The sequence below is a fragment of the Plectropomus leopardus genome, chromosome 2 (assembly GCF_008729295.1).
Source record: "Plectropomus leopardus isolate mb chromosome 2, YSFRI_Pleo_2.0, whole genome shotgun sequence".
NCBI lineage: Eukaryota > Metazoa > Chordata > Actinopteri > Perciformes > Serranidae > Plectropomus > Plectropomus leopardus.
In genome coordinates this window covers 26,577,093-26,595,273 of record NC_056464.1, presented here as the reverse complement: position 1 = coordinate 26,595,273, position 18,181 = coordinate 26,577,093, and the positions used below count along the sequence as shown (strand labels likewise).

At 38.7% G+C, this 18,181-nt stretch overlaps 1 protein-coding gene across 1 annotated transcript; it reads right to left on the bottom strand.

Annotated features, from left to right (window-relative positions):
* Positions 1 to 6,499: 6,499 nt before the first annotated feature.
* On the bottom strand, positions 6,500 to 17,559 carry LOC121959687 (alpha-1,3-galactosyltransferase 2-like). Its single transcript, XM_042509144.1, has 6 exons — positions 17,228 to 17,559; positions 11,589 to 11,668; positions 11,371 to 11,461; positions 11,175 to 11,270; positions 7,912 to 8,049; positions 6,500 to 7,327 (listed from the first exon to the last, which is right to left on the bottom strand). The coding sequence occupies exons 3-6, from the start codon at positions 11,406 to 11,408 to the stop codon at positions 6,643 to 6,645; spliced, it is 957 nt and encodes a 318-aa protein (XP_042365078.1). The 5' UTR covers positions 11,409 to 11,461; positions 11,589 to 11,668; positions 17,228 to 17,559; the 3' UTR covers positions 6,500 to 6,642.
* Between the last annotated feature and the right edge of the window lie 622 nt (positions 17,560 to 18,181).

Genomic DNA, 18,181 nt, shown 5'->3' with positions numbered 1-18,181 from the left:
ATATGAAATATTTGGAATATATATATATATATATATATATATATCATAAAAATAAATCTGCATCTTTTAACTGTTTCAAATCCAGACTTGAAGATTATAAATATATAATATGTATGTATATATATATATATATATATATATATATATATATATATATATATATATATATATATATATATATATATATATAATATATATATATATATAAATATATATATATATATATATATATATATATTATATATATATATATATATGTATATATATATATATATATATATATATATATATATATATATATATCATAAAAATAAATCTGCATTTAACTGTTTCAAATCCAGACTTGAAGATTATCTGACTACTAACACTTGAATTTTCCCTCAACGGCTTAACACAACCAACACACAACTGACAGAGTTTCCATCATGAGGTTTGTCTTTACACTCTCTCTTCTTTCTCTCTTTGCACGAAACAAAAAAAGTGGTTTTACATGGCAGCACTCTGGACCGAGTTGTGATGGTGAAGCCACAGTGTGCTCTGCAGCAACTGTTTATTCCAAACAGACTTTCACAATAAAATGTACTTTTATTGTGAAAGTCACCAAATGTCCTGTTTATTCTGATTACAGTGGCTGTTTGCCTGTTGTGTTTGTTGGCATTTAAACCAAGAGCAATCATAATGTAGGACTGCAACTAACAATTATTTTCACAGTTAATCATTTAGTCTATTAATTATGTAAAAAATAAAATAAAATCATAATTTCCCAGAGTCTTAAGTGACATCCTCACATTGCTTTTGTCCAACCAACAGTCCAAAACCCAAATACCGTTTATTTACAGTCATAAATGACAAAGAAGCAGCTAATTCTCACAATTGAGAACCTGCAACTAACAAATGTTTGTGACATTTCTGCTTGAAAAAATGACTAAAATGATTAACCGATTAAAAATAGTTGGTGATTATTCTGATATAAAGTTGGATGCCAGACAGGTGAATAATCAAAATCCTACTCCGTCAATTTAAAAGAAAAACAGTTAAATGTTAACCAATTGTAGACATAGCTTGGATAGCTATTCTTGCTACAAAATGTACAAGAGAGAAAAAAAAAAAAAAATCATCAGTTGATTTTCCAGGAGAAAGAGAGAGGAGGTGACATGCAGCAAAGGGCCACAGGTTGGAATCAAACCTGCGGCAAGGACACAGCTTTGGCACATAGGGCACCTGCTCTATCAGATGAGCTACTGACTGTCTCACCAGCAATTTATTTTTCATGAGACAAGACAAGACTAAATTAATCCCACACCAGGGAAATTCACCTTACAGCAAAGTTCATGAGTCAGAAACAGAAAAATGCATGAGTGATTTGAGTGCAAACAAGGACAGCATATAACAAAATACAAATCAGATTAAAAAAAAAACTATAAATCCATATACACTATATACTCCTTTAACTTATACAGATACTGTATGTACAGCTTTGATAACTGAAACATTTACTGCAAAAATATAGAAATATGGCCTATAAATGTTATTGCCCTGCAAGTGTTAAAATATTGCACAGAAGAAAAATTGCACTATATGGTTATTAATTAAATGTTGATATGCTGAACCCCCCAAATAATCAAATCAAATGTAATAGCTCACACTGTAATACCAGGTCTCACACACACACAAACCAGTCATCAATTTAAGAGAACTAAAACTCACATTTAGAAACCTTAGAAACCATCACAGCTCAGTGTAATTCACCTCAGTGTGTGTGTGTGTGTGTGTGTGTGTGTGTGTGTGTGTGAGAGAGAGAGAGAGAGAGGAGTAGAGGACTTATCTTAAAGGCCGAAGCATGGCAGTGAAGTCCTCAGTTGCATCCTAGTAGGTCCGAGGAGTAGCTGAAGAAGATTCAAGGCCTCCCACCTGCTCCAGGGATCAACGCACCTCCAATATTGTCCAGAAAGTCCAGAAAATTTGTGCAGAAAGTCACCAAATTCAGTTTCTTCTGGCTCAACTCTGCTTGTTTTACTTTTATAAACATTATTGTTCACCTTGCAAAACAAAAATGTCCAGAAACTGATTAAAACATCACATGATCTCTCACTCCTCTCTGTTCTGCTGCCTCTGTGAGTTGAGTTTTTCTCACCCAGGTGGCAACAATTATCACCTTCTCATGTCCTCTGACACACCCACCCTCTCTCATCCTGCAGCAGCACCCAGCTTTTTTGCTGGCTGCTACAAATCGATTCATTGACTAATTGCTGCAGCTTATGTTTTTTGACCACTTGACGTCTTGGTTTGTTTATACTGAGAATCTGAATAAACAGTTACTACATCTCACACTTTAACTCAATTTCAAACTATTATTCATACACAATATTAATGCAATAACTTGGAAATCTTTTTTGACCTTTATTCAGTTAAATTCATTTCAAAGACAAGATATTTCATGTTCAAACTGACAAACTTCATGATTATTTTTTAAATAAATATATATAGCCTACACTCATTCTGACTTTGATGTCTGCAACATGTTCCAAAAAAGAGGAGCATGTTTGACACTGTGGTACATCAACTTTTCTTTTCGCAGCACTCAGTAAGCATTTGGAAACTAAGGATGCTAAATGGTAAAGCTTTGGGAGTCTTTGCCACTGCCACATTCTACTTCTCCTAAACTTGGACATTTTAGAGAATCTATGTGACTTAACCCTTTAAAACCTGGAGAGACATCAATTTTCTTGTGCTGCTTTTACATGTGTTTCACAATTTCAACCTTGAACCCTGAGCAAACTGATGTGGGTTGGTGTGAGTTTCTTTCAGAAACATGGAGAAAAAGGCAGTGCACAACTCTGTAAGAAATATTCCACAAATTTCAAGAAATTAGTAAATTTAAAAAAAAAGTCACAGATTTATTTTACTTTTTTGCAATTACTTTTCCCTTTTTGATCATTGATATTCTAAGTTTTTTACTTTTGCTTTTTACTAATTTCTTGCTAATTTGGTGGTTAATGTCTTCTTTTGTTGATCTTTGCCATCTTCCCATGTTTTGGAAAAAAAATCAAGAAAATTTGCTCAGGTTAAAGAGTGTATTACCAGATATTCAAATAAACAGCAGCAGGCTTACAAATGAAACTAAATCATATTGATTAGCGTTGTTTTACCAGAGTCTCTGTAGTGCAGCCAGAGCAACTTGTCTCATGTAGTGGCAGCTTTTGCACACTACATGAGACTAATATGTAGATATTGAAAGCTTACTGTACAATGAAATATAACTGCATATAACTCTGGAGAAAGATAGTTGAGTCTCATACTTAGTTCGTCAAATACCAGCGTCGATGGTTGAGAACAACCTAGGAACATACAGTACTTTTAGATTATAAAATATAATAAATATTAGATGCATTTTTTCTTAAAAGTAAAAGAAAGAAAGAAGACAAGTATTTTGGGATATTATATTTCTCCTTTCATTAGAAATGTTTATTTTATTACCACATCTGTCAAAAAATTACATTGTTAATTACTGAAAACAAACAAAGGTAATGCCCCTGCAGAAAAGCAGCTCATGCAGCAGTAAATGTGCCCCAGTCTGCACTCACACATCACCTGCTTCAAAAGTGCTTATCAGAGAACTCTGTGATGGCCTGCACACATATTAATTTGCAAGGTTGCAGTGATAAAATACATTAAAACTTGTGCATCTTACTCCAACACCATAAATGTAGAGAGGTCAGTCATCATCAACCTCATCAGTTAATTTAAAGCTCTCCTGAGTGAAACATGATAAGTGCTGTTTTGAACAGAATTCCATACTGATAAAAAAAATGACACCTGAATGAACAAAACCAGCGTGAAATGCAAAGTGAACAAAAATTCAGCTTTCACCCTCAATTAATGTAATCAATTTTAAATTCAATTCAAATATCCTCTACTCAGGCTGCACAGAGTTCACATAAAAATAATAAAATGTGACAGCTTGTCAACTGGTTTAATGAGAAAGAGGAATTTTATCAGGTTTGGGGTCTTTTTTAAAATGTTTATAAAAAATGGAAATAGGTACCTATAACTTTTTAGGGGAGGAAGACTTTTATTTATTTAACACTGTACCTGTTTTTGTTATTGTTGTTTAAGGTGGTTGTATTGTTTTTATTGAAGTGTTTTTGTTGTTTTGTTTTTTTTTAACTTTACATGATGTTTGAATAATCCAAAAACCTAAATAAAAAATGTAAGATTAATTTCGGAATTAACCACCACTTCACTGACCTACAGGTACTCTATTGTCTGATACTTTGTCGTGTCAAAAACCCCCAATTTAATACTTTAAATCCTTCTGTTTGGATTGCTGAAAGAAAACGTCTTGATAACTCCCTCACATTCTGGATATTATATACACACCCTAAATTCTTTAAGACACAAAAGCTGAATTTGACATAAACACTGTAGATATCAAATAACATAATAAAGATAACAAAAAGCAAAAAAAAAAAAAATCCTAAATAGCAGAAAGAGATGGAATTATAATCTGTCACCAATTCATCCAGAATTAAATATTAAAAATGCAAATATGGGATCAATAAATAGTATCTATCAAAAAAGGAGCAGCGTCCTACACATTTTAATGGACAAAATTTAATTTTTTTCCCTGAGGGAGAAAATGAAGAAACATACGTGATGGTAAACAAAATGTCACACATCGGCACAAATTAGAGATACATTAGATCATCAGCTAAAGAAAATCAAATTCGCTCTTACTAAATGTTATCCACAGAGAATTTCTGTTACAACTAATTTCATTACACCCAATGAAATTCTATGACTACAAAAATTTTAAGGATTTTACTAATTCCATGAATTTGCTAGGGCTGGAAAAATGACAGAAATTCCATGACTTTCCCAGGTTTTCCATGAATTAAGAAACAGAGAAATTTGACAAACTGACTGACACACACACACACACACACACACATTCATGTAATTTTGTATCAACCAGTGCGACGATTGCACATTTGAAAAGTAATACATCAGTGCCGAACTGCAGCAAAAACTGTGATATTCTTACAACACAAATAAACAGACTGGCAAGCTATATGCTAAAAAATACACTGTATAATGTTTACTTAAAAAAATATGCATATATCTTCAGATCTAAACTAACTATCATTGCTTTTCAAGGCTAAAGAGCACTAAAACCATGCAAGCAGCTCATTCTAACACACAGACAAATGCAGCAAGGCGACATTTGCATATATTTACCTGAGTCCTTGAAAACAAAGTTCTCTGAAAGGGCAGTGAGTCAGTGAAAGATGTCGTCACTCAAACAGGCCAATCCACCCAGAGAGCACAAAGAGGCAGTGAGGACCTCAGGGCGTAATGTCTGTCCTATAGTTTTCATGCCATTTGTTAAAGGGATAGTTCCCATTTTTTTAACTGGAGTTTGTATGGGGCACTCATCTATAGGACATAGGTACAGGACAAACAGTAGATGTCAGTCAGCACACCCTTGTTTTGTAGGACCAGGCTGGAGTCCGACATGGAAGCCAAGCAATCATAAAACTATAAAAATCTGATTTTATGCTAAACTGAGAGTTTTTTCTCTGCTTTACCTTGATGTCAGACAGTGATTTCCACCAAGAAATGAAGCCCATTATATTGCTCTCTTTGAGGCCAGACTCGAACAGTTATTTTGTTTGTGTTATTGTGTGATTTTGGTGTTTAAAAGTGTTAATTTGAATTCACAAAAGTCACACAATAACACAAACTAACTAAATAATCAAGGCAGCTGTAGACCAGCGGCTCCTGCGTTCAGCGAGCTAAAATGACTGCTGCTGTAAATGGAGTCTGGTGGTTTTGACGAGAGCGTTCACGGGGAACTGAAGCCGCTGATGACTTCCTCATCAGAACGGGCTGTCTGACAGAAAGGTAAATCTGTGAAAATATTCTCAGTATGGTGTACACTTGAAGTGATGCTGAATGTTTTACAAGGTTCCCGCGGTCATGGAGATTATGGAAAAATCACGGAATTTTACAATCACATTTTCCAGGCCTAGAAAAGTCATGGAAAAAGAAAAAAAGTTATCAAAAGCTTTGGAAATTTTGTTTTGTGTAATAAAATTGTTACAGTAATCTTAACCCCCCTCCAAATTTCCCCATAGCAGAAATGTATTTTTTTAAGCTGGCAACATCACATTGGCCGAATACGTCAATGAGTGACTTAGTTTTGTTTACCGTCAAGTACATTTTTTCCCTTCTTTCCTGTGTTCCCTCTTTCATCATGTATGCCAGCAGGCTAAAATTACAAATTTGACTCTGATATATTTAGTAAAATGTCCTTTAAGTGGAGCAAGATTTTTTTTTTTATAATGGGTCCTTGAAAAGTCTTGGAAAAGGTTGAAATTTTGACCATAAAAATGTGTGGGAACCTTGGTTTTAAGTGAGACTTTTTTCAGGAAGGCTAAAAAATGTTTTGTTGCTGACCCCTGTGCACAGCAGCACATTGCTCAGCATATCTGTCGGACTCCAGCCTGCTTCTCCAAACTGGGGACGTGCAGACTGACATCTACTGTATGTGACACACTGACTTTGGATAAGGACCCCAAATAATCCAAACTATCCCTTTGAAATACAGGAGGGGATTTTACACACTGATCAAAAAACACACTAAGGTGTGCGAAGTGTGTCATAATGTTTCGGTGCCCACAGTACTCTGGTGACTCGTATGTCACTCCTGTAGCCGATACTGGTGTCCCAGCAGTACTCTGGGGAGAGCACCCTGCTCGGTTTGTGCAGCCACATGTACTTGTTGAGGTGGCTCTCGTCGTGCCACAGAGCCTCCACATTGTTCTGTTTGTCCTCCATGATGCTCTGATAGCACGCCTCAGTCAGTGCTTTCACGCTCCTCCACGAGCCTCCGAAGATGGCAGCATGATAGTAGAAATCCCCAGTTTGCATGAATGCCGTGGACTTCGGGTTGCGGTCGTAGGTAAACAACCCCTCTGGGAGGTGGTAGTAGTGGGCGTGGAGCAGAGCCACAGAGTCTCCCAGAGCCTCCGAGCCAAACCTCCCAGTAAACACCTGATCCACGTCAAAGCAGAAGACGTGCGTGAAGTGGTGGTGAATGTCTGACTCTATGATATCTGATATGGTCTTCATTCGCATCATAGAGATGTCCTGCCACCTGGAGCTCCTCTCCACCTTGATCACCTTCATGTTTCGCTGAGGAGCGAGCTTGATTTCAGGCACCTTCTCTGTCATGTCCGTAAAAACATAATACGTCACGGGCAAACCCAGCATGAAGTGATGCTCTGATGAGTTCAAGAAGGTCTTCAGGTACGCATCCAGGTACCTGTGGTGAATATGGAGACAAAAATGCTTATTTTTGTTATATTTTAATAGCAACCACAGTTGAATATCAGTACAGTAAATTTAGGGTCGACATTTTTGTTTTTCAGGGCTGATACCAATGCAGATAATTAGTAGTTAATGAAACCGGTAACCAATATTTGGAACCAATGTGCAATCAAAATAAAAATGAAAATCTTTCTGTCAGTATTTAGAATTTGGAATGAAACAAACCCCAACACAAAACTTTGTTTTAATGTCTTTAGCAAATGTTTGATTAAAACGGAAACTTTTAACATCATATAAAGCAAGTTTACTGCAACTTTTTTTTTTCAGAAAATCTAGTGAAAATTAAGATAAAAAACGAATGACTAAAAATAGCTCCCTGAGGTTTTACAAAATAAAAGTTCCTTCCATACTGACACTTTCTTTGCACTTTTTGATTGATTAATGTTATCGTCCATCTTTAAAATAAAATGCCAATACGGATAAACGGCAAAATGCAAAATATAGGCCGATAATCTGTTGACCCCTACAGTAAATGAAATCCTGGTGTGACGACAGTTTATCCAAACAGTGAGAACAAACCTGCCCACAGCAAACACTGTGAGAGCCACAGAGGATCCTCTCGTCTTGTGCATCTGGTCATAAAGTTCAGGGTCAAACATCCCTTCCCAGATGATGGGAGCGTTCCAGGAGGTGCATGTTTGCACGTCAGGTCTGGACCTGAAACACAAGACGACTGAAAGTTTAGGATGTTTCAGCACATTTTAAGGACTCTGTAGATCTCACTTAAAGATCCAGTGTGTCGGATAAATGTTTATATGTTGGCAGAAATGTGATATAAAAAGTGTATTTTTCTTTAGTGCATAATCAACTGAAAATAAGAATTATTGTGTTTTCATTACCTTAGAATGATGTGTTTATATCTACACAGGAAGCTTTAATACAGTGGTCACAGGTGAATTTTTTGCAATAATATAATGATAAAATAAATACATGGATTTAAAAAAGCAATGGTTTTTACCAGAAGAAATAGTTTACACATTTCTCTCAACTGAATTCACTTTTTCACAACATTTCTTCGCCGACATACATATCAGCGTCTCACGTCCAAAATGCACAGCACACTCTCAAATCAACTTGTGTACCAGAACATTGACACCTTTTTTCTTCCAACAATAAAATTTTCAATCTGACTGCTGGTGTTATGAATTCAGTGTTGAGAAATGTCTCTAACTAACAACAAAAAAAAGAAAAAGAAAAGACAAAAGTATTTTCTATTATTTTACTATAGGAAAGGTACAACTAACCTGGAACACAAAGACCTAAAAAAAACAAAACATTAATAACCATTACAATACGTTTCACTACTGAATTTAAAGTAACTTTGACATTGTTTTATTTTTGAAAGACTTCTGCAACATGCACCAGTGTGACTTATTTTCTTAAAGTTATTCTTGCAAAGAAAAACTGTTTCACTGATTAGTTTACTGCTTTTTTCTCCATGTAAAATTTACTCCTGAGTAAAATCATTTGTGGTCTTAATACTAAATATTCTCGACCATCAAACGTCAACGTTAGTCGTGTGAGACAGTTCTGATGTTACTTTGTCTCATGTAGACAGGGGACACATTTAACCAGTCTACCGTACATTTTTCTGCTATACTGCTGAGCTTAATGGAAAGCAATGCCGTTTTTGTTAATGAATAACTCAAAGGAACTGGTTATCGTGACTCACTACTGCCATTATTTTCTGCCTGTTTTGATAATGATCAGCCTGTAAAGGAGTTCAAATATACTGAAACCTTTTTAACTTTTACAGCACAGCATAGATTTATTTTAAAAAGTAACACAGCACTTTTATTTATTTGGGAGATTATATTTATATAATATAATTTATATTAATTTCATTTGCCCCCACCCATTCACTTTCAGTATTCACCCTACCTTCAGTCAATGAAGTTTCCAAATTCATTAAGAAATCCAAATCGTCAACCTGCCAATTAGACCCTCTTCCCACTGTCCTTGTAAAAGCCACCCTCCCCTCTCTGTCCCCTCTCATCACAGACTTCATACACTCTTCCCTTACCACTGGTGTTGTTCCCTCTGCCCTCAAAACAGCTGCTGTAACCCCAATACTCAAGAAACTTGGTCTGGATCCCAATAACCTCAATAATTTCCGCCCAATCTCAAATCTTCCATTCATTTCCAAAATTCTTGAAAAAACAGTTGCTGCTCAACTTCACACCCATCTATCCTGCAATAATTTATATGAACAATTTCAATCTGGTTTCCGTCCCTTCCATAGTACTGAAACAGCACTCCTTAAAGTCACTAATGACCTCCTCCTTGCTGCTGACTCTGGTTCACTATCCATTCTCCTTCTGCTTGATCTGACTGCGGCCTTCGACACAGTTTCCCACACCATCCTTCTGGACAGACTCCTCTCTTGGCATCACAAACACACCTCTTAACTGGTTTCGTTCATACCTTTCAGGCCGCACTCAGTTCATTCAGTTAAAATCATTCACCTCCCATCCAGTCCCCGTTACCTCAGGTGTTCCCCAGGGCTCTGTCCTGGGGCCCCTGCTGTTCATTATTTACCTTCTCCCCTCGGGTACATTTTCCACAAACATCATATTCACTTTCACTGCTACGCGGATGACACCCAGCTCTACCTTTCAGCCAAACCTAACTCCACACTCCCACCTTCGCCCCTCACCAATTGCCTCCTTGAAATAAAATCCTGGTTTACCTCTAACTTCCTTAAATTAAATTGCAATAAAACAGAACTTCTTTTAATAGGCACAAAATCTATGTTAAACAAACTCCATAATTTCTCTATACCTGTCGATAACTTCTCCATCTCTCCCTCCCCTCAGGTTAAGAGTCTGGGTGTCATCCTCGACAGCTCCCTCTCCTTCGCCTCCCATGTCAATAATATCACTCGTCTGCCTACTTCCATCTTTGTAACATCAACCGGCTTCGTGCTTCTCTTACTCCTCACTCAGCTGCTGTTCTTGTTCTACTCTGGTCACCTCCCGTTTAGATTATTGCAACTCTCTTCTCTTTGGCCTTCCACATAAAACCCTCCATAAACTACAACTGGTCCAAAACTCGTAAACATTACACGCACCCCTTCAATCCATCACATCACACCTACTCTACAACAGCTACATTGGCTCCCCATCACATACCGCATCAACTACAAAATACTCCTCCTTACCTTCAAAGCTGTCCACAAACCTTGCCCCACCATATCTCTCTGACCTCCTCCACATTGCTACACCCACCCGCACCCTCAGATCTTCTTCCTCCATCCATCCCATCATCCCCCCCGCCCGTCTTGTTACCATGGGGAGCAGAGCATTCAGCCGCTCTGCTCCCCAGCTCTGGAACTCTACTCCCACCTGACCTCTACGTAACTCAGACTCACTACCACATTTCAAATCCAAACTCAAAACCCATCTGTTTAAACTGGCTTTACTCCCTCTGATCACAATTGCATTGTCTAATTTTATATTGTATTTCTATATTTTTATTTTTTTCTTTTTAATATTGTGTCTGCTTTTATGTTGATGATGTAAGGTGACCTTGAGTGTCAAGAAAGGCGCCTATAAATAAAATGCATTATTATTATTTTAATTATTATAACCAACACTACTTTATATACCGTTTACAGAGATCTTCTTTTAAACTTTTTGTATTTTTAATTACAGAAATGACCAGTAAAATTTGTGTGAACAAACAGAAACAAACAGGGAATAATGCTAATGCTATTAATTAAGAATAAAATCACTTTTCTACTCGTTAAGTATGAAAACCCTTTGAGGTCTTAATGGTCTTACCAAAGGTCAAGGGTGGCGTCCACGCTGTAGTCCAGAGACAGCATCTTGGCACTTTCCAAAGAGCATCTGTCCATCGGCAGGAGGCCTATCAGCAGTCTGATATCAAAAACATAAATTACAGTACAATTTTAATGTTGTAATATTTGCATTGCTTACTAATTTATCTAGTATTTCTTAAATTTAAAAAGAGACTCACTTCACAGATGGAGAGATTAAGTATAAAACACAGAGCATGACAGGAATGCAAAGCAGACATTTTCAGAGCAATCTTCGTCCTCTGAATGTTTCTGCAGGAAAAAAAAGCCAAAGACAGTCAGATTAGACAGAAAACTCTTAATTCAGAAAATGCAAAGCTGTGTGGCACAATGGCTGAAGCAATTAAGTACTTAAAAGGAAAAAAAAGGTGATAGATACCCCATTGTTGAAAAACGCTAGTGTCCAAGCGCTGCAGACCGTCAACTCTCGGCTGAGGGTTCATGGATAAAACAGCAACTCTGAGAGAAGAGCAGGAGGTGTTTCATATTTATCAGTATCAAAGTGATTCTGTGTACGAGCTCGTTGGTTTGAATCCGCCCACAAAAGTACGGCTGAACTGTCCTTTGAAGTGTTTACATATTAGAGTTTATATGTCACGGCCCATGCCTCTCATCCCCCTCCTGTCACTCTGCCAGTACTTCCACTCACCATCCCTCTACTCCACTCTACCTGCAAGCCACGCCCACCTCTTCAGCCAGCTCTGCTCACTCACCTGGCAGCTGCAGCTCATGATCAACCAGCCCTGCATATAAGCCTCTCCAGCACTCTCACTCACTGCCAGATTGTTCTACTGCGTCATGCGAGACTTTCCAGCGTTCTTCTGCCAGATCTCCCGAAGCCGACTCTGCCTGTTCCCGACCTGCTCTCCTTATTATTATGTTATTAAAAACTGTTTCTGAGTGCCGGTGTACTTTGAGGCCCTGCATCGATTACAGGGGCCTGAACGAAATCACGGTCAAGAATCGCTATCCTCTCCCCCTCATCGCCTCAGCTTTTGAGCTACTCCAGGGGTCCGTCATCTTCACCAAGCTGGACCTCCGCAACGCCTACCATCTGGTTCGAATCCGAGAGGGGGATGAGTGGAAGACGGCCTTTAACACCCCCACGGGACACTATGAGTACCTGGTGATGCCTTTCGGCTCACCAATGCTCCAGCTGTCTTCCAAGCCCTCATAAATGACGTTCTCAGAGACATGCTCAATAAGTATGTGTTCGTCTATCTCGACGACATCCTGATCTTCTCCCGCTCCAAGCAAGAACACATACATCATGTCCAGACGGTTCTACAACGCCTCTTAGAGAACTCCCTGTTCGTCAAGGCAGAGAAGTGCAAGTTCCACGCCCCTTCTGTCTCCTTCCTGGGGTACATCATCGGCCACAACCGCATGGAGATGGACCCTGCTAAGGTTTCTGCTGTAACCTCCTGGCCAGTTCCTGACTCTCGCAAGCAGTTGCAACGTTTTCTGGGGTTCGCCAACTGCACCTCTCACTGCCCTGCACCTCATCCAAGATCAGGCAGAAGATTTGTTCTTCGCCAGATTCGCCTTCACCCTCTCGTATTGACCTGGTTCCCGTAATGTCAAACCCGACGCCCTGTCCCGACAGTTTCTGGTTGAGGAGGAAGACTCCTCCAGCCCAGACAGCATTCTCCCTGCTTCCTGTCTCCTGGCCGCCCCTCACCTGGGAGATTGAAGAACGAGTTAAAACGGCATTGGAGGACCAGCATGGGCCCAGCTCTTGTCCCCAGGACCGCCTATTCGTCCCTCAGGGGTTGAGGTCTGAGGTTCTGCAGTGGGCCCACGACTCCCGACTCACCTGCCATCCAGGTATTGCACGGACCAAGGAGGTCCTGCAACGGCAGTTCTGGTGGGCCACCCTGGACAGGACACCAGAGACTTTGTTTAACACCTGCCCCGTCTGTAATCAAAACAAAGCCCCACGACGAGCCCCTGCCGGCCTCCTACAACCTCTACCTGTGCCTCATCGTCCCTGGTCCCACATCTCTTTGGACTTTGTCACTGGTCTGCCACCGTCAGGAGGTAACACCACCATCCTGACAGTGGTGGACTGCTTCAGTAAAATGGCAAATTTCGTGCCCCTGCCCAAGCTCCCTTCTGCCAAGGAGGCCACTGGGCTGCTTCTGGAGCACGTGTTCTGGCTCCATGGCCTCCCTTCCGACGTGGTCTCCGATCGAGGTCCCCAGTTTACCTCTGCATTTTGGAGAGAGTTCTGTCGTCTCCTGGGAGCTTCCACCAGCCTGTCCTCTGGTTATCATCCGCAGTCCAACGGTCAGTCGGAGAGGATGAACCAGGAGATGGAAACGGCGCTTCGCTGCATGGCCTCCAACCACCCTGCCTCCTGGGCCTCGCAGCTGCTGTGGGTGGAATACCCACACAATACCCTCATCAGCTCCGCCACTGGACTTTCCCCGTTCCAGTGCGCTTACGGCTTCCAAGCTCCCCTGTTCTCCACCCAGGAGAAAGAGACTGCTTACCCTTCGGTGGAGGCCTTCATCCGCCGCTGCCGCCAAACCTGGGCACAAGCCAGATCTGCACTTCTGCGGGCTGCGGGTCGTTATGCCACAGCAGCAAACTGTGGCCGCTCCCTAAGCCCCCCCCTACCAGGTGGGACAGAAGGTGTGGCTCTCGACCAGAGATCTTCCTCTGAGGGTGGACTCCCGGAAATTGGCTCCCAAGTTTGTTGGCCCGTTCCCCATCGAGAAGGTTGTTAACCCGGTGGCGGTTCGGCTCAAGCTGCCCCGCACTATGCGGATTCATCCCACTTTCCGCGTCTCCAGGATCAAGCCGTTCAGGGAGAGTTCCCTGCAGCCTGCCTCCCAGCCGCCTCCGCCTCCTCGCATCATCGATGGAGCTCCTGCTTACACGGTACGCCGCCTGCTCCGCTCTCGTCGTCGTGGGAGGGGTCTTATTACCAACTGTTTCTGAGTGCCGGTGTACTGCATTTGGGTCTAAACCCCACCCGTTTCAATACCTGAGTTTTGGCATTAATTCAATTCCAAAATGATCCTTTTTTGTCCCCTAAAAGATGTTTTTTTGTTGTTGTTGTTTTTTTTAATTTAACAACACAAAAGTGAAACTTCTTGAAATAGCCATTCAAGATGTTTGACCAAATAAAACAAATTCTCAAACAGGCAAAATTTAGATTTTTTTTTTTTTGGCTCTCATTTATTTTTGGCTCAAATTTCAACTTGTAAAACATTAACAGCATCAAAGTGGGACGCTCTTAATTTTGAGGCCTCTCTATCAAAAAGGAAATACATTATGTAATAATTTTTTAACACAGTTTGATGTTTTTTCAATGAAGTAGTAACAAACAAGCAGAGGAAAATAATAATAATAAAATAATTTTTCAAAAGCTTGACACTGTTTTCAGTACACAGTGATTTGAGAAGAGACGTCAATTCTAGGAGGAAAGGAAGTGAGACATTTTATAATTGTGAAATTAAAAAAAACAACAACATTTAGAATAGCAAAATTAATTCCATATTCAAGAGTGCTATTTACTGGATTATCATAGTAACAAATAATATTCCTAAGGTTGAAAGAGTAAACTCATTGTCCACCACTGACCTCTAAACATTATTGTATATCAAAATAAAATGTTTTTTTTTTTTTGTCAATAATGCTGTCAAACAGTAAATGATTCAAAAATCAAAAAATCAAAAATATATATAAATAATAATAAATAATCAAAATAAAACATTATGTGAAGGTCATTTCCTCAAGATAACACAAACAGCTATGAGAAAAGCCTGTCGTCAGTATTCAAAGTTACAATTCTAAATCATTTTAAATCATTAATTCACATTTTATTTATTAAATATGCTGTTTTACTGTAAATACAGATAGCACATCTTTAGACTTCATACCGCCTTTAAAGGGGAACTATACCCATTTTTAAATTCATACATGCTATTCCTATAGCTGTGTCCTATAGTCCAAGACAGTTCATCTAAACATGAGCAAACTCACTCCTTAATCCCCAAAATAGAGTGCTAAAACTACAATTTGTGATATCATCAAATATAAAAGTCACGGAAAGACACATATTGATTAAACTTTGCAAGGCCATGAAAAAAACACTCTTTTTAGGGGAGCTGAATTATCCGCAGAGGTCTGTTTCTCTCCAAACCAAACAGACCGAGTGATAGTAAAAACTGAATAAAGCTGTGTCATGTGTTACTAACCTGTGTGTTTTTGGACACTCCCTTTCGCAGAGGGGCTGCAAACTAAGATGGTCAACACAAAATCATGAGCGGCCCCATCGGCAGCCAGTGTTTTATTTGTCTGTTCTGGGCTTCTGTAGAGTGAAACTTGCCGATCTCTGTAGATGACAGCCCGCTCCCTTTGTAAATATGGCTCATTCTTAGGTAACGAGAACACAACATTTCGTGTTTTCAGGTGATTACACACTAAGGAACATACTCATTATTCTATGTTCAATTTCTGCAAATATATCCTCCTAAATTCACTGGACCTTAAAATAAAAAGATATCTTAGACACCAAACCTTTTTAGCATGCAAATTTAATCTAATCTAAACCACAGTGAGCTGATATGCAGAATAACATTTAAAATATTGTAAATGACAATTTACATCACTGTATGGCAGCATTTTGACAGAACCAAAGGGCAAGAAACTGCATTTCTTTTTTTAACACTGTTTTCACTGCTGTCCCCCACACCTCTGAGTGGTGCTGAAGTTATTGGGAATTTTACAATGAAACGGCTAATAAAGCACAAACATTTGCACATGTAATGATTCAGTGAATCACCATGGCAACATTATATGAAACCAAAGACACCTTGGCCCAGAAGTCACTATATTCTGTATTGTGCTCTCATATTTTCATTCCTCACTGTGGGGAGGTATGAGGAATCATTTACAAAACTATCACGTATGCAGATTTCAGAGCAATTTATTAACTTATATGGTTTAAAATGTTGTACTATAGTTGAATTAAAAAACTGCACAAATATTGTACAAAGTAAAAACTAATATGCCACCTGTATTCAAAAGCAGTTCGAAATCAGAGATAGTGAGTATGAACTTTGGTGTGTTAAAAAAAACAACAGTCAGGACAAACATAAAGAGCAGATGTGTATCTGTCAGAGGGGTTAACTTGTGGAATGGCTGTGATAACAACTTAAAAGTCTTTAGTGTATATATATATATATATATATATAAATATATATAATGGTAAACAAATATAAAACACATACAGAGACACATACAGTATTACTATTATTTTGTATGAAATGTTTCAGAATCTTGTTATTTTTTCTCTTTTTTGTCACTCTGATCATATGAAAAGACAAAGAAAAAAGATAAAAAGAAGCTGTCTTTGCTGAAAGTTAATCTCAATTTTGAGGGTTACAAGTCTGAGTGATTTCTTTTTGTTCTAGAAAGGGAAGCTTAAACTGATATGAATGTGGGACAGACATATATAAGCTCTGTCAGAGCATTTTCAGTCACTATTTCATACATACACTGTTGATTTTGTTCATACATTTTGTATTGTTTGTCCCTATTGTACTATGTGACAAAATTTTAAAAAAAAACCCACTAAAAACAACACTGAAACAGTGAATAATATAACTATATGAAAAAAAATACACCTCACCTAAAAATACACATCCTTTTTTAGGATTTACACGTGTCGTTATGTTTTCCTGTTCTCTGTGGGTTTAATGCTGAAGGTGTTTAATATAGCCTCAGGTATGATAATATGATTAAACTATCATGAATCTGGTTGAGTTACAAAACAAATCAGGTTAGTTAACACAGAAGTAAATTACGTCGTTGTTTCCGGATGTTAAATAATAACAGAAATTGCTGGAGGCTTATTTTAACAGCCCGAGCAATTGTTTTAAAAGTCAAATTAAGGAGAACACGTTAAACCTTAGGTAAAACAAAAGGCTGTGTTGTCTGAACAGATTGTAGGACACAAAAAAGGCCGCAAAACGTTTAAAGTGACATAAAAATGTGATAACTCACCTGTGAGTCGCTGTCACGTGCATATATCCATAACTCGTTGAAATAGATCCACAGGCCGATATTTCCGCACAGATTTACAGGTTTGTGTCTCACTGCAGTCTCGAGTGTCCACATCTGAAGAGAGTAAAGGGCGTGTCTCAGGGCTGAAGTCCTCTCTGGCGTCAGTTTACAGGTGAAGCATGCAGCTGATAGTTAAACCTGCTTTACTCTGGACGCTCACAGGTGGGAATTTTCACTACATTAACGACCACTGCAGTTTACCAGTTAGAGCTCCCATCTTACAGGCTGGTTCCCACAATGTGTCTTTTTTCTAGCGGATGTTTTCTGATTGTCCAAGGTGCAGTGGCGAGTCCACAAGTTTTTTTTTTTTTTTACTGGAGTGGCCCAAGTGAGGCGCTAACTTACGCAGGGGTTGCATGAAGTACAAGCTCTGCTGCAGGCACATAGCTTTAATTTACCCCCCTCCCCCTTCTAATTACATTCTCTTACATTCCTGTTTATAGTTTATTTAAAAAAGAGAAATAGACTTACCATTCACAAAACGTTTCCATACTTTATGATAGAAACTGTAAAAAGTAGGTACAATAGCATGTATGAAGAGCCAACAAAATTAAAGTGCTAAAAATATTTAATGAAGTGCAAAAAAAGAGAAAGAAAGATAGATTTCTTTCCATCAAATTTTGGTAGCAAATTCGTTAAAATCTGTGTTAGTGAACACTTTTCCAAGATAATCCATCCACCTGCCAGGTGTGGCACATTAAAAAAATGCTGATTAAACAGCATCACTATTCTGTGAGAAGGTGTGGCACTGCACAACAGCACTTAAATGACAAAAGCTTTTTCAGCTCCATTAAACAATCTTTTCTGATAAAAATAATGTAGGAAAATGCTAATATACAATTATCCTCTGTGTCATTGTTTTTGACCTCTGACCTGCATGTAGATACTTTGGGA

What these genes read in the sequence shown, in the direction of transcription:
- LOC121959687 (XM_042509144.1), bottom strand. Translation starts at nt 11,408, where the DNA reads ATGCTCTGTGTTTTATACTTAATCTCTCCATCTGTGAA. An exon ending in TTAATCTCTCCATCTGTGAA is followed by an intron (nt 11,271 to 11,370) that starts GTGAGTCTCTTT and finishes TTTTGATATCAG; the next exon opens with ACTGCTGATAGGCCTCCTGC. An exon ending in ACAGTGTTTGCTGTGGGCAG is followed by an intron (nt 7,328 to 7,911) that starts GTTTGTTCTCAC and finishes TATTCACCACAG; the next exon opens with GTACCTGGATGCGTACCTGA.